The sequence below is a fragment of the Juglans regia genome, chromosome 14, assembly GCF_001411555.2.
Source record: "Juglans regia cultivar Chandler chromosome 14, Walnut 2.0, whole genome shotgun sequence".
Classification (NCBI taxonomy): domain Eukaryota; kingdom Viridiplantae; phylum Streptophyta; class Magnoliopsida; order Fagales; family Juglandaceae; genus Juglans; species Juglans regia.
Window position 1 is genome coordinate 6,017,490 of NC_049914.1, and position 24,571 is coordinate 6,042,060.

At 36.9% G+C, this 24,571-nt stretch overlaps 3 protein-coding genes across 8 annotated transcripts; 1 reads left to right on the forward strand and 2 right to left on the reverse strand.

The window, feature by feature from the left end:
- Window positions 1-1,890: 1,890 nt before the first annotated feature.
- On the reverse strand, window positions 1,891-7,098 carry LOC108996920 (cationic peroxidase 1-like). Of its 2 annotated transcripts, none has more exons than XM_018972962.2 (4): window positions 6,797-7,098; window positions 3,217-3,408; window positions 2,843-3,008; window positions 1,891-2,546 (listed from the first exon to the last, which is right to left on the reverse strand). In XM_018972962.2, exons 1-4 carry the CDS (start codon window positions 6,827-6,829, stop codon window positions 2,161-2,163), a joined length of 777 nt encoding a protein of 258 aa, XP_018828507.1. In that variant the 5' UTR covers window positions 6,830-7,098; the 3' UTR covers window positions 1,891-2,160. The 2 variants fall into 2 exon arrangements, with proteins under 2 accessions (XP_018828507.1, XP_018828506.1); XM_018972961.2 differs by lacking the exon at window positions 6,797-7,098 and adding an exon at window positions 3,652-3,901.
- A 629-nt stretch (window positions 7,099-7,727) lies between these two features.
- On the reverse strand, window positions 7,728-17,988 carry LOC108996918 (protein TIC110, chloroplastic). Of its 2 annotated transcripts, none has more exons than XM_018972959.2 (15): window positions 17,300-17,988; window positions 17,066-17,125; window positions 16,755-16,878; window positions 16,544-16,612; window positions 16,344-16,442; window positions 16,010-16,076; window positions 15,430-15,494; window positions 14,843-14,937; window positions 14,264-14,388; window positions 14,051-14,151; window positions 10,437-10,653; window positions 10,073-10,227; window positions 9,443-9,568; window positions 8,354-9,343; window positions 7,728-8,233 (listed from the first exon to the last, which is right to left on the reverse strand). In XM_018972959.2, exons 1-15 carry the CDS (start codon window positions 17,827-17,829, stop codon window positions 7,991-7,993), a joined length of 3,066 nt encoding a protein of 1,021 aa, XP_018828504.1. In that variant the 5' UTR covers window positions 17,830-17,988; the 3' UTR covers window positions 7,728-7,990. The 2 variants fall into 2 exon arrangements, with proteins under 2 accessions (XP_018828504.1, XP_018828503.1); XM_018972958.2 differs by having other exon boundaries at window positions 14,264-14,391.
- A 226-nt stretch (window positions 17,989-18,214) lies between these two features.
- LOC108996856 (putative tRNA pseudouridine synthase) lies at window positions 18,215-22,627 on the forward strand. 4 transcript variants are annotated; one of them, XM_018972893.2, is made up of 8 exons: window positions 18,215-18,560; window positions 18,671-18,706; window positions 18,954-19,066; window positions 19,204-19,352; window positions 19,903-20,047; window positions 20,673-21,125; window positions 21,452-21,887; window positions 22,181-22,627. In XM_018972893.2, the coding sequence occupies exons 1-7, from the start codon at window positions 18,332-18,334 to the stop codon at window positions 21,878-21,880; spliced, it is 1,554 nt and encodes a 517-aa protein (XP_018828438.1). In that variant the 5' UTR covers window positions 18,215-18,331; the 3' UTR covers window positions 21,881-21,887; window positions 22,181-22,627. The 4 variants fall into 4 exon arrangements, with proteins under 4 accessions (XP_018828438.1, XP_018828439.1, XP_035540900.1 ...); XM_018972894.2 differs by having other exon boundaries at window positions 22,263-22,627; XM_035685007.1 differs by having other exon boundaries at window positions 18,440-18,560; window positions 18,954-19,052.
- The last annotated feature ends 1,944 nt before the right edge of the window (window positions 22,628-24,571 follow it).

The window sequence follows — 24,571 nt, forward strand, 5'->3', positions numbered from 1 at the left end:
ATTCTCGATACAGAAAGTCCAGCAATCTTGTCTGGGCATCAAAGGAATATTACGCAAAAATAACAATGGAGAGAACATGAAAAAACAGCACTTTTATGATAATTGGGTCAATGGAAGTGACTTGATTTGTAGATATATAAACATGAATGAGGCTTTCTAGATCTGCAGTACCAAAGACTATATGATCAATGACCTAATTAGGTCACAAAACCAATGGAAAATTTTAACAAAATGAATGAATTAGCAGCATCTTTTCTTGGAGTACTAATTCTAGGAGAGATCGAATCTCACATGGAATAATAACAACAACAAAAAAAGTAAACGGCCATAAACAATTACAATCTGGATTGATTGGTGAAAAAAATGCCACCGGCAGGCACATAAAATAATCAAAAATTTTATGTACAGTTACTTTTATATATATTTTTTTATACATTCTATTAATTTGATTAGTTACGTCACTTTTTTTTAATATAAAATAACTGTTTTGATCAATAATATATAAGTAAAATGCACATGTAAAAATAGCCGTAGGTAACGTAACTCTAATAGAAAACAATTACCAAGTGTACAACATGCATGCTGTTTTGTTGACTTGGACGTACTGGCTGCGAGATGAATTGAAGGGTACACAATCTAAGACCGATCTCTTTTCTAACGAGTTGCTTTCCTGAATAATATTGTCTCTACTATGCAATATGCATGTATAATAGGTAATTAATTAGCCAGCGCCAGGCATTGATCAGTCAATTATTTGACTTTTAAATAACCAATTAAACATATAAGTCTTCAGAATTTGGGAGTGAGTGATTTAGTCTGCGTTTAGATATCGAGTTGAGTTGAGTTGAGTTGAGTTGAGTTCTTTATGAATAATAGTGAGTTAAATAGGTGAAGTGAGTTATGTGAGACCCATCTAAAATGAATTTATATGTGTTTTGATGTTAAGATGATCAATTTAATATTATTTATGAAAAATTGAAAAATATTGTAAGTCCCACATATAAAGATGTGTTGAGTTAAAAAAAGTTGTAGGTCCCTCATGTAAAGAGGTTTTGAGTTGAGATGAGTTTAGTAATTTGAGAGTTAGGTGTTTAGATGTTAGATTCAGTTTAAAATTAGACTGAACTGAGTTGATCTCCGCTGAGTCTTGCAACCAAACAAGGCCGGTTCTGTTAGTCTGTTTATGTATTATTTTATTACTAGTAGTTGATTTCTATTTATTATTATTATTACTTTTCATGGTCTACTTTTTACTACTTTTTATTACTATTCACAATTATTCAATATTTTATTATTAAATTTTTACTATTATTTATAGAATATCTGAGATCACATCACTATCCAAATATTATCTTAGTGATTCTTTTGAAAGAATTCAGTAGGTGATTTTTATTTATTTATTATTAAAGCAAACCAATAACTAGTGATATTCACAAGTGGTTGTTGATTATAAAGCTTGTAGTATCTTCTTAAAAAAATTAACTTAAAAGATTTCACCATATCAAAATAGCTTGGTAAAGCACCTTGTTATTATTTAAAATACAGCAAAGTTTTTGTACAAAAAATATGATTTTTAAAAGTTTTGATGTATTCCCAGATCTCATTTGAAAGTTGTGGCCTCTGAAATTAAAATCGAAGATAGTTTGTGCCATCCACTAGCATTATTATGGGTCTCACATTTTCTTGCTAGGCCCATAAGAGGCCCACGAGGTGATCTATAGGCTACGTGAAGGGCACAAGCCTCTAGATAAAGGGCCCATTAGTCCAGTTTTAACTTGTGTCTTATCCATAAAAACGCATTATACACGATTTCTGATCAAGAAAGATCGTTTTATTTAAAAAATAAATAAATAAAAGATAAAGAAAGATCAGTTAAATTTTGATGGGATTCTCAATTGTTCCATACAAAAACAAACAAACTATTACAGTAATTTCTAAATTTGTGTTTTGAGAATAGAATTCAAAGCAAAGCTTTATGTTTCACAATTCATGGCAACACTTGGGAAGAAAAGGAACTACAACAGCAAATGACACAAACAGGATTTATGAAGATATTTTGTTGCAATCGCTTCATTCATGTAGTGACTGCATCAGACAAAACTCAGAAAACAGGAAACGCTATACTCTGTTTAATTAAGTAACTTAGTTTAGTGGTAAGCTTCAGTTAATTTTCCTGCAATCGGTACGTATTTGGCCACTGCTTCCTGTGAGGGGGCTAAGGTTCCCCATCTTCACCATGGCGTTGGCAAAATCAGTTTTGAAAGTTGCGGGGTTGTTGCTGTAAGTGGTGACCTGAGAGTCTGTGGAGCCTCCATTGAAGAGCTGTTGGTCCGAGTGCATGATTCCCTTACTATTCACCAAGTTCTTGAAATAAGCATTATCAAAGACGACAGGGGTAGTGACATCTAAGGGGGAAAGGTTGTCATCTCCACCGGTGCTTGAACAGTTTGATTTTAATGATGTTGCATATGTTGAATCGATGTTTGTCTCGTTATAGATACGTTCCCGGAAAATCAAGCACCTGACTTCGCCTATTGTATGAGCTCCTATTTATGAAAAAAAAAAAGATGAGAAATAGATATAAGAATTAATCGATTCAAGTTCCATGAAACTAAGAGAAACTTTGTTATTTGGCTCGAAAATTAGTACTGCTTTTAGTGACATAATGCAGATCTCAGCTACTTTGAAAATGGTCAAATGACAGATATGATGCCTGTTGAATGGTAGTTTAAAGTAAGCATCTGTCTCCATCCTAAATATACTCTGAAATAATTCAGCGCATAGGAAAACTGAATTGTCTATGCTTATTAGTGTATAAGCAAATTTTTTTGCTATGTTTTACCTGAGAGAGCTACCATTTCTTTTTCAGTAAATCCTTTATTGGAGAAGCCAGTTATAAGGTCACTGAGGTCCATCCCCGGAGAGGGCATTTCACTATTTGCTGCTGCAAAACCTGCTGTGGTCGAGTCTCTTCTGCCTAATTGAACTGTCCATGAAGGCCCCCCTAACTGGAGAAATAGAGACCATTTGAGATTAGTACACTTAGCAATAAAGATATAACCTTCTTGTATGATTTTCAGTGTGTTACAATAAATAAACTCGACTGATCGTTTTGCTATCATGCTGTGTTATAGATGTAGGAAGCGATGATACTGTTAATCCTTAATAATTCTAATAATTCATACTCTTCCCTCTATGCATTTTAATTTTACTTACTGCAACAACAGAATCACGGGCTGCAACAGCTAGGATATCTGCACAGGAAACAACTCCAGGGCAAATACTTTCCACTTGAGACTTCATGGTATCTATTTCTTCATAGCCCCTCAAAGAATTTGCGTTTGGACCGGCTGTCTTCTCCCCAGTGAAATTTGCGGTGTCATCTAATAGAACAGACGCATCACATCCCTGTTTAAGCCACAAGAAAATTCATCAGTCATAGCTGCAAGTATTTGGACATGCAAGCAAGAATTGCATGTTTTTCATGTAAAGTATCATGGAATATAGTGTGTTGGAGTACTATGTAAGGTTGTATGCATGCATATGCATGTGTGTGTGTAACTTCATCAGACAGTGCATGGCAGAGTGCACTTCTGTGTATATGTGTGTGCAAGAAAGGGAAGGGAAAACAGAGGGCGCTAGAGAACATGCATTGATAAAACAGTCGTGGAAATGGAGGCGAAGCAAAGAGGCCCCCATGCGATACTCCTTGGAGACTGCATTATTCACAGCAGTTTTAATGGTAGATAGGGCTCTCGGGCATGTTGTTGCATAGTAATTCGAGGATAATTGCCCAAAGGCTCCTCCTCCAAACAATAGGAAGAATGCAAAGAAGCAGAACATGCTAGAGTGCAAGTGAAATCCCATGGTTCAAAGAAGCTGAGAGACCACAGAGAAGTTAGAGCTTTTGATTCGTGATTTGGCCTTGAATGCATGAAGCTGTATTTATAGAGGAACGTTACATAGACTCTCAATTTGCTCATGGTCCTAGGTCAAAGACCCTTTAAAAAAATTGAAAAAAATAGTAATAATAAAGAGGGAAGGAATGTGTGTTACGCCTCCACTAAATATGCAAAAGAAACTTTGTAATATTTTATCCAAACCTACCATGCATATATACATGATGATGCATTGGCCTCATGATGGTTATTGAGGTTATCGAATGGTCAGCTCCAATCCTATAGTTGAAAAAGAGAAAAACAACTTCAAATAAAACTTAATTATATACCAAAGCCTTGGGACTCAAATCCCCCAAACGCTAGGGGATCCAAATTCCTAAGCTCCTAACTCGCCATGCACCAACTTGTAGCCGACTCTTTTCCAAAAGCAGTGCTTGTGTTTAGGCCTCATTGGATCAGGTTTTTAACTTTTAAGACGACTATATTGTTCTAAAGAAGGCAACTCAACCCTTATTTTTAGACAATAAAATTCAGATTAATTTTGTCTTTTTTTTTTTTGTAACACAAATGTCTGAGAACTGAAAAAAAACTCATTTTATCTCATTCTCAAACATAATTTAAATACATGGGATGAGACATAAAATTCTCATCTAATCTTATTTTATTTCATTCCATCTTATTCTCAAACATAATTTAAATACAAAATTTTTAAATTAATTATGATAACTTTTTCAAACTAATCATTATAATTTTTTTAAATTTTTAAATAAAAAATAAAAAACAATTCCAACTTTTTCAAATACCAAACAAAAATAATATTATAAAACTATATTCTTATAACATTTTAACTTTAAAATATTTTTTATTCAATTTTTTCTCTTTATTCATAAATTATCTTATTAATATTTTTATCTCATCTCAATTTTCATCTCAATTTTCAAACAAGCCCGGACTTCTGGTGGTTTGACAAATGCTGTGGTAGGTGAAAAGTGTGTGAACATATATGTAGTAGGAATCTAATTAGTCAACCAAAACAAAGGCTCATACCCTCTTTATTCTTTGAGCCGAACCGAGACATCTTGATTTGGAAGCCATCTATTTTGCGAATCCCCCAAACTTTAGAATCTTCCAACCGTTGTCGGAGGATGGATATTATTTTTAACAGCTTCAAAAGGGTCGTTATAGACTAATGATTATCTCTGAAAACTAAACGGCAACAAAGTCTAAAAGGTTCATATTAGGCTTGCCATATTGGATTAATGAAGATGTCTGACGAAAGATCTGTTCAAAATTTTCCTCTTTGGAGACCGCAAATTTGACAATTGGGCATATTAAATTGATTCTGAAGTTAGGACTAAGCAATTATTATAAGGTTGGGTAATGAGGATGTCACGCTTTAGACCATATATAGGAGCTAGAACCTAGCTCACTCAATTCTTACGACGCTTTTTACTTAGTCGTTTCTTATTTGGCAGGACTATTAAGTGCCAACTTCTCCTAAATTTATAGAATTATAGCAGCAAATACCACCGAAAGGTGTTTGTTCAATGTTGAAAGTTGAAACTCTCACTCCTCCCATAAGGTTTGGTAAATGAGAGGTTTTGAGTTTCCATGGGACAGTGATATTAGAGGGGTGCATGACTCGTTCATGCTCGTTATCCATATGTATAGGCTGAGATGGCTCAAATTAACCATCTCTAAGATATTGCACTAATGGATGGGACTAAGGTCAGATTGTGGCTCGACCCATCTAGAGGGAACGAATCATGTGAGTTTCCCGACATGCTCGGCATTGTCTATCAACTTTTGATTGTTCGACTCTCCTTTCATTTCTTAACCATATAAAGATAACAATTTTACCTTAAATTTTGAAAAAATGAATATAGACACAATCTTTTTATAATAATATTGTTTTTTTTTTTTTTGTAAATAATGAACTATTTTATAACTTAATTTATAAAAATACTCTTAATTTAAAACACAACTGTCAAAAAAAAGTCTTAAAAAACAACCGTTACGCCCCTAGTTTCATGTGATGGTTTTGTACTCGTCTACACATAGTATTGACAACAAGGTGTTGTCAAGGGCTAGAATTTTTCGAACTTTTATTATTATAATGATTTAAGAAGTAGTTCTAACTTCTAGAATTGGGAATTCCTCGACGTCGTTGAATGTGAGAGACTAATTTGACATATGTACTCTTTTTCTTTGATACAAGTGAGTTGACAATTTACAAAATAGGTAAAATGATAGAGTTACTATCCTCCTATTCATTTACTATTTATTTTATATTTGATTTTTTTTTAATTTTTTATTTTATTTAATAGTTAAAGAAGTGACTATTAATAAAATTATATATATATTTTTTATATTTTTTCTTAATAGTTAAAAATGTTAAAAAACTACTTAAAAGAAAATGATAAAAAAAATAAAAAACTTGAAATGAATTATGAGTGGTAAATGGGTAGTAACTCTATCACTACCCACAAAATAATATATGGACGGAGGAGCTTTTGGAATATGAACAAAACTTGAACGGTTTGAATGTGAGGTTTTTTTTTTTTTAAGTAAACAAATTTCATTAGAAAAAGAATAGATGATTAATGAGGGGGTGAGATTCTCCAACAAACACCAAAATACAATAACCACAGTGCAATAATCACAGTGCAAGAGTGATGGAAAAAGGAAATAAACCGAGTTTGAGACTGATTTCTTGGTCCCCACCCATACCCTACAAAGAACACGCCATCTTAAAAGATGGTTTTTAAGTAAACCACTGCTAGAGACAATGTAAGTTGTGGGTGCACTACAGTTTGTTGTTTTGGAATATTTTTTTGAAAAATCCAGTCCCTTTTTCAAGATCATCGGCTAGGAAAACGATAATATAATATAAATACCGGCATCAGATGGACTGATCTGCAGCATATCATTTGTCTTCTCGTGCCTCTGTGGTGGCACGTGGAGGCCACACATCAATGGTTGGGAGGTGAGGTGGGGCAGATCTAAAAGATATTGAGGTGGGGAATTTGCTGGTATGGCGTGTGTAGTTGGCGGAGTCACGAGCCAAGATTTTTGGCGCGATTCCACGTCGTCCCAGTAGATCAACGGCAGTAGGGTTGCGTGGTGGGGCACATGTCAACTGATGGTGGTCGGAGTGCAGTAGATCTAATGAAAATCGAACCGGTGGAGGGGAGAGGAAAAAAACACTACCATGGAAGCATATTCACACAATAGTAGTGGAAAGGAAATAAAGATGGAGAGACGGGTGGAAAACGTATTCACACAGTTCTCACCCTCTCTGGCAAAGGCACTTGGAGTGATTTGAACTTTCTAGAAAGAAGGAAGAGCTTCTCTTTCTAGTGAGAATGAAGAGCTCAAGCGCTGAGGTTAACTTCATTTTTGAGGTAGTTTCAAGAGAGAAATAAATACATAAATTTAATTTTGCAATATCTACTAAATATTTAATACTGTCTAAACTCTCTCGAGCAATTATAAAGGCTATAAAATCTATTTGATGTATCTATTTCTTTTTCAAGTATTGACGTTATGCAAGTATTCTTAGGCAAACAATGTTTAGCACATTACATGTCTCCAAACTCGACTACAATTCATAGTTGATATTCGCAGGGTTGTAACATGGTTTGATCTGACTAGGCTCCTGAAGACGCAATAAAAATTAAGAGATACCATGAACCATCCTCTTCGAGGGGATAAAAAACCTAAGGATATGCTTCGCAGTTCAGCAAAAATAACCAACCTCCTAAGAAAAAGGCACGACCATTTCATGGTCGATTCTAAAAACACTTTGCTTGGACACAATTATCAAAATCTACTTTGAAGATATATTATTTTTTCTATAGAGCTGTCCAGATTTCACTTGATATAACATTATAAAAAACTCTCCCGATTATCATCTAAGGTCATGCCAAAAACGCGTCTTCACAAATTACAACCACATCATTATTTTCTCTTCCTTCGTCAAATAAAAAAAGAAAAAGAAAAAAAGAGCACAAAAAATGAGCCAATCTGGCAGGAACTTGTTGGCTCTTCAATGTGCCTAACAGAACTAATTTGCTATCATCTTACCACACTCAAAATACAAAGTTCTCTTCTTCTGCCCCGACAGAAATAGTTCTATCTCCCATCTCCCGGAGAGCAGCTGCCGTGGAGTCATCTATCCCCAAGAGATACTGCACGCGAGACAGTTTCTCTGGTGCAGGCTCACTCTTGAGATATATAGCATACAAGTCAGAGAGCTCCTCCACCACTTCCCATGACAGTGGCTTCGAAGGTACAGCCTTGTCACAAGCCAACAAATCATTAAGAGAGGAAACCTGTAACAACAAAAAGAAGCCTTCAACCTATCCGTCCAAACATTCAAATCAATAACTGAATTGCCTTTCCAAAACCAATCAATAAATAACAGGAATAAAAAAGTTCCAAAAAATCCATACCACTCCTTGTTGATTTCTCTGTCTTAGCAGTGCCACAGCCTGAATCAACGAATTTGATAATCTACTTCGTGCAAGCTCAATAACAACACTCCTTGCCTTATCGGCATTAATGCTGAGATCTGTTGGGATTTTTTCATAAACTTCTTCGTCATTGAACTCTCCTGTGCCCGATGAGAAAATGTCATCTACAGTTTTTTTGAAGAGGTTCTCTCGCAAGCTCTCAGATATCATGTTATCTAATTCAACACCTGCTTCCTTAAGTTCTCTTATTTGCTTTATGGTTAGCCTTCCCTGACCAACAGCTGTTTCTATGGCAGCTGCCATTTTTGTAGTGGTTATACTCTTTATTATCTTCTGTGCATATTGTGCAGGCAAGCCAACTTGCTTCTGCAACTCATCAAGCTGCTCTATTCTGGCTTTTGTCAACTGTCCGTCAGCTAAAATCACCTCAGCTTGTTGCCTAAAAGCCTGCTCCGCGAGGCTCCTGTGTACTTCCACGGTCTCCTTAGAACTCAAACCCAGGATCCCACCAAGCTGATTTAGGAGAACAAACTCTGAATCATCCTTTTTTGTAGTGATCTGAGCACCAAATGGAATCTTGGTCACTTCACCAGTTAGACAAAAGAGCAGATATGTCTTGTAGAGGTCAGTCCTCTCTCTTTCTGGAAGGTCATCTTTGAGAGTTATCTCTGTCTGGCCTGGCTTCCCCAACTTTGCAGAAAGCTCCTTGCCAGGTCTTATCTTCCTAAGTGTCTGAATTGATTCCCATTCCTCATCCTCCTCTTCAACTTGTTTATCCTCAACTTCTTTGGCCTCCTCCTTTACAGGTTCTTCAGATGAGGTGTCAGACGACTTCCCTTTTATATCAGCCACTAATTCAGTTACAACCAAAGTGTTGAAAGCTATCATCTTCTTGAGTTCTTTTGCAGCCTCAGTTCGGTTGGCAGCAGCACGTGCTCGTTTTATGTAGTTGATGAAAATTTTTCGGACCTTACATTTGATTTGAGGGAAAGGAGAACATATGAGATTTGGATTCAAAACTTCCTCTGTAAACTATCAATGCAAAACACTCAAAAGTAAAATACTCACTGCCTTGCTAGCAATCGACATGGCAACTTCCCTTGTCAGCCTTAAGCCATGTGCTGCCTTTTGCACAGATTTCTTCACATCAGCATCATAACCATCAACGCCAGCTGCGATTGCCTCCTTCACGGCCTGGAAAATAGAACAAAACGTAGCATAAATTTCCTGACAACGAGGAATCCCGAGACTATGCAAACGCAAAATGTCTTTTACCCGGTTAAACCTTGGATCCATGTAACACGTCCTCATTATAAGGATCAAGTAAATCATTGGCTTTTCACTGATGGTATGTGGCCCCTAAGATTTTGTTTGCACACAAGGGCTCAGACCTTATACCTAGAAGGAGCATACCACCAGGACCACGGCCCTTACCATTTGAGCCAACCCCTAGTATTCACAAAGCTTAGCATAACTCAACAGCCTAGCACACCAATTAGACTCTATAATTCTGTCTCAAGCAAAAAGTATATGACTTGGGATGAAGGTGCACAGTGAACGGGGAAACCAATGGATTCCATTGTCATAACACAACAGAAAACCATAAAACGGTATTCCTAAGGGAACCTATACTTCTGCTCTGACAACCAGATACCTTAGATGACTTTAGAAGATAAAGGGAACCAAGAAAAAGGTTACCTTTTCAAACAAACTGCCACAGATATCTGAGTGGGCTGCTTCAACAGTCTGCTGAGGTATACAGAGCATGACACGCAACCTCAGCAAGGCAGAAACATCATGCTCATCCAGTTCTCCATCAGCAACACATTGCTCAAGTTTTTGCCGGTAAATTTCTTAAGACAAAAAGAAAAAAGGTTTTAGGTAACATTTCCCCCAAAAATATAAGCATAAAAAGCATGTCTTAGCAATTAAAAAAACACAGAAAATTTAACAACGCAATCAAGTTTGAATGACTACATATCACAAACCCTAATGGCATATTTTTGCAAATATATACCTTCTAAAAGCAAGTTTGCGAATACAGGTATGACAAATCTCTTACCTTCATGAATCGCACTAGCCTTTTGCGGATCAAAGTGCAACTCATCACAGAGGTTTTGAAGGAAGGCTGCTTTGCTATCTGCCATTTCTAAATCACCACTAGTAACAGCCTGTCCAAGTCGCTTACGATATACCTTTGAGGTTACATCTAGTGTGATGGCTTCTGCTTCCCTTTTGCCTAAACCAAATATGTTCCTCAACTGATGTAATCCAGCAAGCTACATCGAAGAATTATGCAAATAATTAGGAACAGGAGGATTCTATAGGAATCAGAATGAGTGTCTAACAAAGAACAGAGCTGAGCAAAAGCAAACCAAGCATCAGACATGCACCCAAAAGAAATGGATTTATATTGGTAATTAGAACTACATTATTATTTACCTTACCAAAGAAAAGTCTCTCTGCTAAGTAATGAGATTCCCTCACCCCTTCTAGTCTTCTAATCATTTTATTAATTGTCAAAGTTTGCTCCATATAAATGTGTGCATATAAATATAAACAACATGGAGAAGGACAATTTAGCATGAGATACAGAGATAGAACCCCTTGTCATGTGGATTCCAACTTTACTTTTTTTATAAGTAAAATGAGATATAAATAAAGGTAGATTCCAACTTTATATGACAGCATGGATCTTAACTAAGAGAAATGGAGCTGAGTCCATCATGAAATGATAAGTCAACATCAAAGCTGTTAGCAGCAATAGAAAGGTGAATTTTTTTTGATCGGTAAACAGATTTTTATTGATCAAAAGGGAGACATAGAGTGTCCAAGTACACGGGACATATACATGAACACGTTCACAATGTCTATCTTAGAGATACAAGAAACTCATGAAAAGACCTGCCATGAAAATCAATTACAATCGACCAATGGAGTAAAGTATTGAAAAACAAAATTCTAAGCTCTTCCATTGATCTTTCTTGATCTTCAAAGCATCTTGCATTCCGCTCCCTCCAAATGCACCACCATAGACAAATAGGTAGCATCTTCCATATGGATGCAATTTGAGTGTTGCCCCTAATACCTCCCCAAGAGGCTAAAAAATCAGACACCCTTTCCGGCATCACCCACGCTAACCCCACCCGTGCTAAGACATCTGTCCATAAAGACATGGCAACCTCACAATGTAGTAATAGATGGTCAACGGACTCACCACTCTTCTTACACATGTAACACCAATTTATAGCGATAATGCCACGTTTCCTTAGGTTATCTATGGTAAGAATCTTCCCCAAAGATGCTGTCCATACAAAAAAAGCTGCCTTTAGCGGTGCCTTTGTCTTCCAAATGCTTTTCCATGGGAATGGGATTGAGTTGTGCAAGTTTAAGGAATGGTAGAAAGAGCGAGCCGTGAACACTCCCTTCTTAGATGGACGCCAACATAACTTGTCTTCTCCTTCCCCCGACACACTAGTGGAATACACAAAATCAAAAAAGGCCGAAAGGTCGTCCATCTCCCAATCTTGTGCATCTCTATGAAAAGTGAGGTTCCATTGGGAAGAGCCATGGGAAGAGATAATCAGATCTGCGATAGAAGCTTCTTTCCTTCTTGCTAGGCTATAAACTTGTGGATAAACATCCTTGAGTACCCGATCACCACACCATAAGTCATGCCAAAACTTTACCTTAGATCCGTTGCCGACTTTGAAGCAAGTAAGCGTTGCATATGTGTCCCACCCTCTTCTAATGTGTTTCCAAAGCCCAACTCCATGAGGTCCACTCACTGCATTAGAACACCACCCTCCCCAAGATTCCCCATGCTTCAACGCAATAACGGTTCGCCACAAGGCATCCCGTTCTTGGTGATATCTCCATAACCATTTGCCAAGCAAGGCTTGATTGAAAGTTCTCAATTTCCGTATACCCAAACCTCCTTCCTTGATAGGGGAACAAATTGTGGCCCATTTCACCAAGTGAAATTTAAACTCATCTTTGATCCCTCCCCATAGGAAATCACGTTGAATTTTCTCCATGCGATGAGCCACCTTAGCAGGGAGCGGAAATAAGGAAAGGAAATATGTTGGTAAGTTAGACAGAGTGCTTTTTATGAGAGTCACCCGGCCCCCTTTAGATAAGTACATCCTCTTCCAACCAGCTAGTTTCCTCTCCATTTTTTCTATTACAACATCCCAAATAGATTTCGTTTTGAACGCCGCGCCTAATGGAAGACCAAGATATTTCATGGGCAGCTGAGTTATCTTACCCTCCAAGATGGATGCCAAACTCTCCACATTGGGTACATGTCCCACTGGTACTACCTCTGATTTAGCCAAGTTCACCTTCAAGCCTGACACAGCTTCAAAGCATAATAAAAGAGCTCTCAAAGCTCGGATTTGCTCCCGTCTGGCCTCACAAAAGATTAGTGTATCATCGGCAAACAAAAGGTGAGTGATGTTAAGCAAACCTGAACTTGCCTCTCCCACTGAGAATCCTGATATGAATCCTCCCTCTACCGCCCCTAAAATCATCTTGCTAAAAGCTTCCATCACAAAAACAAAGAGAAGAGGAGAAAGAGGGTCTCCTTGTCGCAAACCTCGAGAGCTCTTAAAAAAACCTTTGGATGTGCCATTCACCAAAACAGAGAAACAAGGCGTGGAAATACAATGAAGGATCCAGGAACACCATTTAGAGCCAAAGCCGCATCTTTCCAACATATAAATTAAGAAACTCCAGTTGACGTGATCGTAAGCTTTCTCCATGTCTAACTTACAAAGGAGTCCCGGCTCTCCTGATTTAATACGACTCTCCAGACATTCGTTGGCTATAAGCACCGAGTCAAGGATTTGCCTACCTTGAACAAATGCATTTTGAGGCTTCGAAATCAAGCCTTCCATCACCTTACTCATTCTGTTCGCCAATACTTTGGATAAAATTTTGTATAGCCCACCCACCAAACTAATGGGACGAAAATCTTTCACTTCTACAGCTCCGGGCTTTTTAGGAATGAGTGCTAAGAATGTACTATTAAGGCTTCTCTCAAAACGCCCACTTCTATGAAATTCATGAAAAACCTCCATAATATCATCTTTAAGCACATCCCAACATGTCTGGAAGAAAGCCATGGAGAAGCCATCGGGACCTGGGGCTTTATCACCCGCCCACTCCATAGAAAGGTGAATTGAAAGAACCACCTATGACTTGGCTTAAAAAACAAACTTCCAGCACCATAAGAAAGAATTAGGGCTAATCCTTATGCACTTTTCAATAAAACCTTAGATCACTTATCATATAGAAAAGGAAAAAAAAAAAAAAAAGAACTATGGCGGGTTCACCACAGACTGGTTTATATGCGATTATAGGATTAAGAACAGAGTTAAGCATAACATTTTGGAGTTTGAGGGATGTTCTGATTGTTTAAAAGGCGTTCTTAGCTGAAAAAGATCATGGTTAATGCAGCTAAGAAAGAACAAGAAAATAATCTCCACAATCACTTTCTCAAAAAAAAAATTATATTGGAAAAATGAGAATCTTCTTAGAATTCTTGTCCCAACAAGCTTTCCGTCGTCATTGCAACAATACTTTGACAATCGGTTTCTAGTTTGTGAAGAATAAAAGAAAATATGGGGTGAACTTGACTGGAAACATAAAAAGTGCAAGCCAGTGTCTGTTTACCTTGTTTTCTTCCAAGCGACCTTTCGATAAAGAATCTGTAACATATGCTCTGTAAAGGAGCTTCAACTCATCCATCTTTCTGTCACCATCATAATCACCACCTAGTCAAAGAAACAGAACACCTCAATACCAGCTCATAGATTTGGAATATCCAAAACACAGTTTTGGCTGCTGTGCTAAACATGAAAGCAACAGCTCAGTTTGGCTAGTTACCTAGTAAAGAAACTGGGCCAACCCCAGGGGCAAAGTTTTCTGCATTTGGATGGTTCTTCAATGAGATAAGCAAATTATTAAACGCAAGTATCTGGTCAATCTCTTCCACAACTTCTGTGATACCCCTGCTGGAACCCTATTTTTGTCAGATGACGTAAATGCTAAAGATTACAAACTATAAACAACATCGCATAGAGAAATCTCCAAAAATACACAAATGAAATGAGCAAAAGACCCTTCTACCATAAAATTCACAACAGAAAGCATGTACAGGAAGGCAACCACACTCTTAGATCAAATCATCGAAATAGAAAACAAATTTGACAAGTAAATGAATTCTCAAAAGAAACAAAAGTATGGGAGGAGCATGGCCCTAGCATACAGTTGCATAAAGAGTGGTTCACTGATTAAGGAAGAGTATCTATGAGTAAATTCTGAAACAAAAGACAATGCTTTCAGACATAATCTAATTAGATGTGATAAGAACATGTAATTAGATGTGTGATAATAACATGTAGGAGTTTGTGACAGATTAAAACATCACTAAGCTGCATTTAGACCGAACAGTAGTGGCCATACGCTGATCTTGTCCTGGACTTGAGTTTATTAAGTGCTGATGAAATATTTTCCTCAACCAGTTTTCTTGCACGCTCCTTAAATAAGTCCATGGCAAGCTGCAATATAAAGGATATATCACATAGAGAAGAATTATGAAACAGCAACATCACCATGACAACCCAAGGAAAGTTTAAGTCACATCTCGACTTGTACCCAAAAGGACTGGTCAAGGTTACAATTGGAGCTTCTTGAAATCAATATAAACCGCAAGACACTCTTCCACCAAGGCAATGCAGGGTCCTATTCACCACCCTCCCATACCAAATTTGGGATGTCACAACATGCACCTCCTTAAATCTATAAGAGCATTCTGTTGTAGTTGGCATGATTCAAAATCCATACTTCTGGTTGGGGCTTTGGATTTGAAACTGTGCAAGAATCTAAAGAAAACCAAAGCCGCATCTAGGCTTACGCTCCAAAAGGACTAGACAAAGTTACAATTGGAACCTTCCTTCCCATGCAAATCCCATTTATCACCATTTTATACTCAATCAGGAGTGTTAAAATAAGTTCTCAAAAACAAACAAAAAAATTATTTGAGAAGTTACCTCGTCAGAAAGCCGAAAAGAACGTTGTGATTCTCTAAGGCTAACAAGAAACTCCGCATCAATATCTAAAAGCAATAAGAGATGATTTGTCAGCATTCAGAGTATAACACAAATATAGCCATTACAAGATCACAAAAATACAGCCATAAATGAAATCTTTAAGCACAGTTTTTCAACTCTAAAAATATGGTATCAAACCAATTAATTATATGGAATAACCATCTAGCCTATAAATGTTTAATAAAATTATTATTTACTGATAAAAAAAATTATCTAGCCTATAAACGGAAATAATTGGTAAAAAAAACCTATCTTTAATGCTGAAGAAAACCAGACCTATATCAAATACATGTGCAACCCCATCATTCCCTGCTAGAGTTACAAATAAAGCATACAATGCAAAAATGGAACAAATATTCCCAGTTGTTATCCAGCATAGCACACCCTACAAAGTTGATGGTCAGGCACAACCCTGTATGAACGTTCCAGTGTTTGCAATTATGCATGACGCAAAGACTGGCTAGGGCAACACAGCAATTTCACAAGTCTCCAGCAGAGACAAGGTTTATAAAGTATATACCTCGGCCAACTGATTTTAGCTTAGAAGTGTACAATCGCTGGGCATTATCACGGATAGCAATCTCAACCTGGCAAGAAAAAAAAAATAATGATTGCCCACTTGGTAATGACAGAAAAACTGCTACAATAAAAAGTAATAATGCAAGCAAGAAATTTGATCGATGCCAACATATGATAAGATGTAATGGCAGAAAATTATTCTTATAAATGCAAGGTTTTTTCATTGATACGTAATATATGCAAGTTACTTTGATTAAAAATATATTTGAGCTTTACAGACCACAATTGCAAGTTACTTGAAAACATACTAGAGCCAAAGATTGATGATTAATTACCTGGGAGTCAGTAACCTTGAAAACACGTTTCCAAGGTAAAAGGAAAGTCGATGCTTCTCCAAACACAAGGGTTGAAATATAAATGAGCTTCTGAAATGCCTGCACTGGAGACTCGCTAAGAATGGTCAAGCTCCATATCTTCAACTCAAATACTTGATGTTAATGGATAATAATCAAGAAACCTAGCACATATGACCTACCCGGCGCTGCTCTATGTCCCCATCGCGATCTCCAGTTTCAAGCCTTTGCCTAAAGAGTCGCCTACCAATCTGGACGCCACCAAGAATTAACTCCAGTAAGATTTGAAATTTATTTTACATACATATTAATCATTTTCAACCTTTTGCATTACATAACCTTAAGCATTCTCGACCTTTCACATTACACATAAACAACAATCGTAAGATGTACCTCCATATGCATGGCGGCTGCATCTGGGTCATCCATGCCCAAAGCTTTTTTAAAGTTGATTATCATATCAGCTTCGTCGCCTTTGAGTTCTTCCCCTCCTGGAGGGAGAACGGAAGATACAAACCTGGGACGTAAATCGAAATAGAAAATTCAAACCAAAGAAATTCAAATGAAGAATCCAAATTCACGTTTAAACTCTCAAACCACGTATCATAGCACCTCTGACACAAAATTAACACGCATTTGTAGCACATTCAGTTCATTCCCAATACATGGACAACATAATAAAAAAGAAACTATTTTGGACTCACCGGCAATATATATCACAAAGCTCAGCATTGAATGCCTCATCTTGCTTGCTAACACCATATCTGTTATAAAATGAGGGAACTCAGAATTAGAATAAACTTAATTGATCAATTATAGATTGAAATTGTTAAACCAATGAATATGGATTCACTAACACTGACCAAAACCTCCACCAAAAACTTAATTTTACTAGTAGGTTTATCATAATCAACCAGATAAGAGTTAATTAGACTGACTTTTTTGCGATCCTTTCTATATCATCCTTGTTTACAGCCCGAGGATCGCCGTGGCCAGCCACGTAGTTGTGCAAGTCGGCAGCAGCGACCTCCGGCGCACAAGCATTAAGAGCATATGCGGCAGCCCCGCCAGCCACTCCAAGTACAGCAGCTCCACCCAGCGCCACAGTCTGAGACTTGCCGAAACGAGAACCCAATCCGTAACCCGCAGCTATTGCCGCTCCGATAAATAAAGCTGAGCTAACCAATCTCACCGGTGGCGACATGTTGGCCACCAGAGGCTGAATACCGGTGAGCTCCCTTTTATCTCCGAAAACATTGGGAGGAGGCGACGACGTGGAGGGGACAGGTTGGTCGCCGTCGGAGGAGGAAGAGTTGCGAGTGACGGACACTCGGAAACGGCGTCGTTGGAGGGTGAATTTCCCGGAGCTCGCGGCGGTACGGAGGGGGAGAGGGTTAAGGAACGGGGAGTAGAGAACTGACCGTTGAGTAGTAGTTGAAGGAGGGTTCACGAGAGTAGAGGGATTCATGGCTCCCTCTGAGAAAGGTGGCTCCGGGACGACGTCGTAGGCGTAGTATGCGAGGAGAAATGGATTGTTTTTCTTTAGGGTTTAACAAAGGCACTGAGAGTAAAGAAGAAGAAGAAGAAGATAGGGAGAAGAGTAGATAGGGAGTTGTCCCGTATCTGAGCGACAGACAAAATGGGTATAAAATATAAATTATATGGAGACGGTTATTCTATCCGTTCACCGCATGGTAATGATAGCATTACAAATGGGCTTCTTGAACGGGCCTTTTCGTTAAAATATTTTGCCTGGTTGGGTTGAATTTTCTGTCTTGAGTGGGCCTCCGAGTTAAAACAGTATTTATACTAAGAAATATACTAAACGATGGTCGTTTCCACATTACAAAGAACACCACGTATAATTTGGTCGGTTCGTCCCCACCGGACTCCAAAAGTACCATCCCTGATTCCCGTCACACCTTTTCCGAACACACGCTCATCACTATCAGCACGGTGTACACTCTCCCATGGCCGTCTCTTCGCTTCGTTTCCCGCTCTGTCCATTCCTCATTAAAAACCCAAACCCAAGCTTCAGACTTTTCGGAATCCCAACATCACCCTTCAGACCATACTGCTCTTCTTCGTCTTCGTCTTCGTCTTCCTATTCCGCGTCTCCATCCTCCGCCCACACATGGGAATCTATCCACAAAAAGAAGGTAGTCTTGCGGGTTGGGTATGTTGGGACCGATTACAGAGGTCACTTTCTTTATCCTCTCTTTACCATGTTTATAAGTTTTCCTTTGATTTTCCCGTATGATATGTTGATTTTATTTATATTTTTATAATTTGTATTTTATATCTTCCAGGTCTGCAAATGCAGCGAGATGAACACTCATTATCCAGTAAGATTCTACTTTCCTTTTTGTTGCTTGATACTCCGGTGAGCAATATCTGCATACATTGTCAAGGATAATAGGAAACAATCTTTTTCTTGTGATGATTTATGAGAGGATTTTATGTAATCATGCTATGCTTGGTATTTTATTCATTTTGAAGACTTTGACCTTTTACTACCTATACTACTTTAATCGGCTCCAGCTAGAGGGGAGGGGTTCTTGCTAAAAAAAGGTTACAATCTTTGATATGTAGCTATTGAAGAAGAATTGGAGACGGCCATTTTTAAGGCCGGTGGGATTCGTGATAGTAATTTTGGGAATCTCCACAAAATTGCATGGGCGAGAAGTAGCCGTACGGATAAAGGAGTAATTTATTTAAATTAGTTCTGCTGATTAGTTTGTTTTGTATAGCATTTTCAGTATATTTGCCTGTGTACAACATGAGGTTGCTGATTTTTTTTTTTTTTTTTGGTGGATACCTTGTGGCCAACCATGTGTTTTAGGTTCACTCGTTGGCAACAACAATATCCTTGAAAATGGAAATCCCTGAAAATGCATGGAAAGAAGACCCTTGTGGCATGGCTCTTGCAAATCACATAAACTATTATCTTCCCAAAAATATTAAAGTCTTTAGCATTTTACCCTCACAGAGGTGAGACCCTGATTTTTTTTTTTTTTTTTTGCCTTTTATTTCTTAGGAAATACCATGGTGATAGAGTAAAGACATGAATATGTGTTTTTTTTTTTTTTTTTAAAGGCTCTGTTTCACTTGTTTCATATATGAATTGGGGTAAGAGTATCTAATAAGTTAATTAATTACTTCCTCATTAGACTGACACAAGAAAATTGCAAACCGTTTCCATGATTGCTAGCCTTTTTGTCATATCTTGTTACTTTCTCCCAACTGTGATTCTCATCATGCCTTACTTAAAACTGTAGAAAGAGAGATCGTTTAGCAATCCCAAATAAAGGTTTTCTCAAATATAATTATACTACATTATAAGATGAAGACCGCATAGTTGACTTCTGATTGTTCAGGCCTTGAAGTGTTTTCTGTTCAGTTAGAATTGCATTTTCTCATTGTTTGTTGAAAGAATACAACAAGCTGACCATTTCCATGAAGTTCTGTTTCACAAGTTTGTGCTGCTCTCCCATTTCGTCTTCTAATCCTTCTATTATGTTCACCTGCTTCTATGTTATAGGAGATTTGATCCTAGGAGGGAATGTAATCTCCGGAAGTATTCTTATCTTCTTCCTGCTGAAATCATTGGAATTAAAAGTTACTTTAGCACAACTGAAGTTGATCATCATCTGTTGGACTTAAACAATATATTGAATGCTTTTGAGGTGGGATACATTTTTCTTTTATTCCCTCTATAAATGTAAATTTCCATTTCTTCTCTGGCTGTGAAGTGAATGTTAATTTTGCGTAACCTTTTATTGATTAAATCCTGTGTCAGCCTCCAAATTTATTCCTACACTCTACATTTTGCTTATAGGCACGCTAACATGCTTTTAACTTAGTTTCTGAACTGCTCATGATTGATCTGGTGTTCATACTTTTGGATGGCGAAAAGAAGCTATGAGATCAATTGGAGGAATAAAATGTCATTGCTTTTATACTATTAGAGTAATGATCTTCTTCATCCCAATCCTTATCATCCCCAGTCACACTCAATGATATTACACATCACCATGTGTAACCGGAGATGAAAAGGTTTACTATGAAGAGTAGCATTGCTCGTATTATTAATTCTAGGTATTTTTTTTCTCTTATGAGAATTCTTTAAGCCTTCTTTTAGGATCATCACAGTCTCAGAGAAGGCTGGTGTGTAAGACTTATTATGACCTTGCTGATCTGGCCTCTATGCAGAGTAGTCCATTGTGATTATGGTCCATAAAAACTGTCTATTTTTCCATATAGAAGAGGTCACCTGTACACCAATTTTTAATTTGAGAATGCCATTTGTAGGGAGAACATCCCTTCCACAATTATACAGTACGGTCCAAGTACAGAAAACGGTTTCCTACTAAACAATCACATGGAAATGGCAGTGTTCCCAGAAGAGCAAAAGCATCTGGTGAGGCAGCCTCTGCGATCGACGGAAGTGATGGAGAGGATGATTTTCAGAGTGATGGAGCGATTGCATTAGATGTTGAGAGGATGAGCAAAAACTCTTTAGAATCCAGTGTTTCCCATGAACTTCTAGCTGACACTTGCAATAAGCACGAAAATGATCTGAAGTCCCACACCACCAATTTAGTTGTCCATGCAAGATGGCTACATGAACCTGATGAGATGGACAGGATAGGTGCTTCCCACTTTAGAAAGATCTTTCACTGTTCTTGTGGAAAGCTGGAGAAATCACTTGGATTTCCTTATGTCGAGCTTTCTATATGGGGAGAATCATTCATGTTACATCAAGTAAGTTTTCACAATGTAACTCAACAATCTTTTTTTTTTTTCTATCCCATTTTTTGTACACGCCTTTCATCTTTATTTCACATACTAAAAGAATCTAGATGTGGAAGCACACACATGGGGAAGTGTATGCACAAAACTTGCTTTAATTACCTGTGGGTGCAACTTAAGGTTATGGCGACTTCTATGGGGTTGATCTGCTTTAATTAATCTCCTTTGGTTGCCTTGTACTTGGTAAAGAAATTACAGTCAAGTAAGCTAGTGTATTTCCGGTGTTTTACTAATTTATTGCACAATCCTTTAACATCGGTTTCTACTTATTTCAATAGATCCGCAAAATGGTTGGGACTGCTGTGGCTGTAAAGCGCAACTTACTTCCTAGAGATATTCTAACTTTGTCGCTTTCCAAGTTCTCACGGATCATTCTACCCCTTGCCCCATCCGAAGTGTTGATTTTGAGAGGAAATAGTTTTTCTCTGAGCAAAAGACCGGGAGATGCAATGAGGCCTGAAATGCTAGCGATAGTTGAATCAGAAGAAATTTTGAAGGCAGTTGATGATTTCTACACCTCTATAATGTTTCCTGAAGTTTCCAACTTACTGGATCCTTTGGGTTCTCCTTGGAAAGAATGGGTTGAAAAATTGGACGAGCATACAAGCATCCCTGATGCAGAATTGGATGAAGTCAGGAAAGCTTGGAAATTGTGGAAGGAAAAGTTTCGGAGTAATGCCACAGTTGCATCAGTCATAAACCAATGAGACTAAGGTAAGTTTTTACCCGGATGATTTAATTGTAAAATTAGTTTTTCCTAGAATTTGGTTATCTTCTTTAATTATAAATAATTGGGCTAAACTTCTCACCAGTTACCCACATCACATCTTGAAGTTTGCTTATGTCATTTGCAAAACTCAATGATTGGCATAATCCTCATGTTCCGTCGTCTGTTCCAGTTCTTGTGTGATTGGGTCAAAGTACCATGGCAATTAGTTCTTAGATATAGGATGAAACACTTTCATGAATTGAGCAAGTATTGATACCATAGGCATGTCTAAATGCAGCCATGATCTTTTGAGATATAGCTATGCTTGCTACCCGCTATATATGCTATACTTGTATTGGCTGATGATTGGATGTGTCCAGAGCATGGAAGTTTTAGTATTGCAAATCAAGGCATGTAAGAAGACTTGGAAAGAAGTTTAAGAGGAAAATAGCCTTCGGTAGCAAGCATCTGGATTGGCAAGGTGTTGGAGCAACTGTCGTACATTTTTTTCCTGCGGATCGGCAAGGTATTGTTTCCTTGGGACTTGTTGCCAGCAAATGCAAAAGTTCATATCCAATCCGGAATCAATTATTACAATCCCAATAAATTCAAACTTATGACAAACAATAATAGTAACTTTAGAAAATCATTCGGGAGGAATAGTATGATGGATTAAACAAATCTGATTGTTGTCAGAATGAGTAACTTCCTTTTGACCAGAATCAGAATCATCATTTTGTTGCTCATCATTAACGGAATGAATATTTTGATCAAATTGTTTATCGATTTTTAAACGTAATAATTTTTAAATTTGATATTGTTTATCTTAATTTTGAGATCAACAATCTCTTTTTTAATAAAAATAATTTTGCGCTATAAATCATTAACAGAAATTTTCTTGGATTTTTTCTTATCAAATCTCAACAAAATTTCTTGAAAATTGATTTTAGATATAAAATTCTCAAGTTCTTGTCGATCCGAAGTTTTCTTAAGCTTTTGAATGTATTTTCTTTAAGCTTGAGATTAGTAATTTGGCTAATCCAAAGTTAACAAAAAATTTTCTTGTTCTTCAATTTTGGTTAAAACATTGATTGTTTTACTTAAATGTTTGCAATAAGAATCCTAGTTGCAAAGGTTTGTTGGTTCTCTTAATTATGTCGCTAAGTTTTACAAAGACATGAGGAAACACTGTAGACTACTTTTTGAGTGATTACGGTCCAAACACCCTCCATGGATTGATATTCGCACTTCTCTTGTTAAGCAATCAAAATACATGTTAAAACTCTACCGTCTCTAAGTATTCCAACTACTACTTTTTTTAAAATTGTTGGAACAGACGCCTCTAATATTGATTGTGGTGGCATTCTGAAACAGATTGTTTTACCAGACTTATCTGGTTTTTATTTAATGTGGTTGTGTCCAATTCTTATCTCTATTGGCGCCACCCTAGTCGTAAAGAGAATCCCGAGAAACTTTCTGTAAGGCCCCCTTTACCAGGGGAGCGTTAGGGCGTGACTGGTAGACGATTTGTTAGGGTCTGTGTTACGAAATACAATAGGAACTAGAGAGAAGACATGACTAGTAAGTGTTAAGTCTAGATTTTTGGGTGATTTCAAGATGAATAGAATGTTAAGATTTAATTCAACTATTAGTTTCAGATCTAGTATACCTCCTTATATTATTAATGAATAAGACTTTTCTGTTGAAGAAATTGATAATATTGATTTCAACAAATGGAGTATTCCAAAAATTGATGCTAAATCTATTTACAAAACTAGTTGGACTCAATTTGTTTTCAAACCTGATTTCAATATTAAAATTGTTGAATAAATCTATGCTATCTCAAAAACTCATAAAAAAATGTTGTCTATTTAATAGAAAATCTATCGAATATTTCCTTATAAAATGTAACAAGTTTTTGCATATTGGTTCTAATCAAATTGATGTTATGCACCTCATAAGGAAATGCATCAATACTTTTGTACTCCTTTGTTTAAGAGATGCTAGATTCAAAAATTTTGAAACTAGCATACTTGGAATGATTTAATCATCTTTGTTTAGTGGTTCAGTTCATTTTGATTGTTTCTCTGACTTAACTCTTGCTTTGGATGATCCTAATTTTCTTAAAACTTTAATTTTAAATATTTTGACATCTGGTTATAAAATGAAAGAAGGTAGTAAACCTCTTGCCATAGTTTACCGTATTTATTATTGTGTGCTAAAAACTAATTTAAATCTTAAAACTATTTTAAAAACTTCTAGTAATTAAATTTTGTTAATCCAAAATTCCATTCCTGATGCTAATATTCAGGTTCCAAAAATGATTTATTGGAAGGATATTACCCTTCCCAATGAATGGACTCTGGAACATAAAGTCCAACGTGCAAAAGTCATTTTTGATGAACTTAATCTTGATTATATCCAACAGTATTTGGATGATACTGTTAAAATTAATTTTGATAACCAAATTCTGATAATCAACAAAAGAAGAAATTATTTCGCTAGATCCAGAAGTTCCTTTGCTAGTTCTATTGTTGACAATCAAAAAAGAAGAGACCAAAGTCTCATAAACTTTCTAGAAAACTCAGTTAAAATTGTTAAGTTTGATTTAAAATAAAAAGATGTTTCTACCTCTTTTCAAGTTACTTCAGCTTATTATACTACCAAATATACGAAAGTATCTAAAGGC

Coding starts and splice junctions, on each gene's coding strand:
- LOC108996920 (XM_018972961.2), bottom strand. CDS start 3,867: ATGGGATTTCACTTGCACTCTAGCATGTTCTGCTTCTTTGCATTCTTC. Junction 3,409..3,651: donor TCCACGACTGTTTTATCAAT/GCATGTTCTCTA, acceptor TGGCTTAAACAG/GGATGTGATGCGTCTGTTCT. Junction 3,009..3,216: donor CCCGTGATTCTGTTGTTGCA/GTAAGTAAAATT, acceptor CTATTTCTCCAG/TTAGGGGGGCCTTCATGGAC.
- LOC108996918 (XM_018972958.2), bottom strand. CDS start 17,829: ATGAATCCCTCTACTCTCGTGAACCCTCCTTCAACTACTACTCAACGG. Junction 16,443..16,543: donor GGGACATAGAGCAGCGCCGG/GTAGGTCATATG, acceptor TCTCCAGTGCAG/GCATTTCAGAAGCTCATTTA. Junction 14,152..14,263: donor TGGCCCAGTTTCTTTACTAG/GTAACTAGCCAA, acceptor TTCTTTGACTAG/GTGGTGATTATGATGGTGAC.
- LOC108996856 (XM_018972893.2), top strand. CDS start 18,332: ATGGCCGTCTCTTCGCTTCGTTTCCCGCTCTGTCCATTCCTCATTAAA. Junction 19,067..19,203: donor GTAGCCGTACGGATAAAGGA/GTAATTTATTTA, acceptor CATGTGTTTTAG/GTTCACTCGTTGGCAACAAC. Junction 21,126..21,451: donor AATCATTCATGTTACATCAA/GTAAGTTTTCAC, acceptor TTATTTCAATAG/ATCCGCAAAATGGTTGGGAC.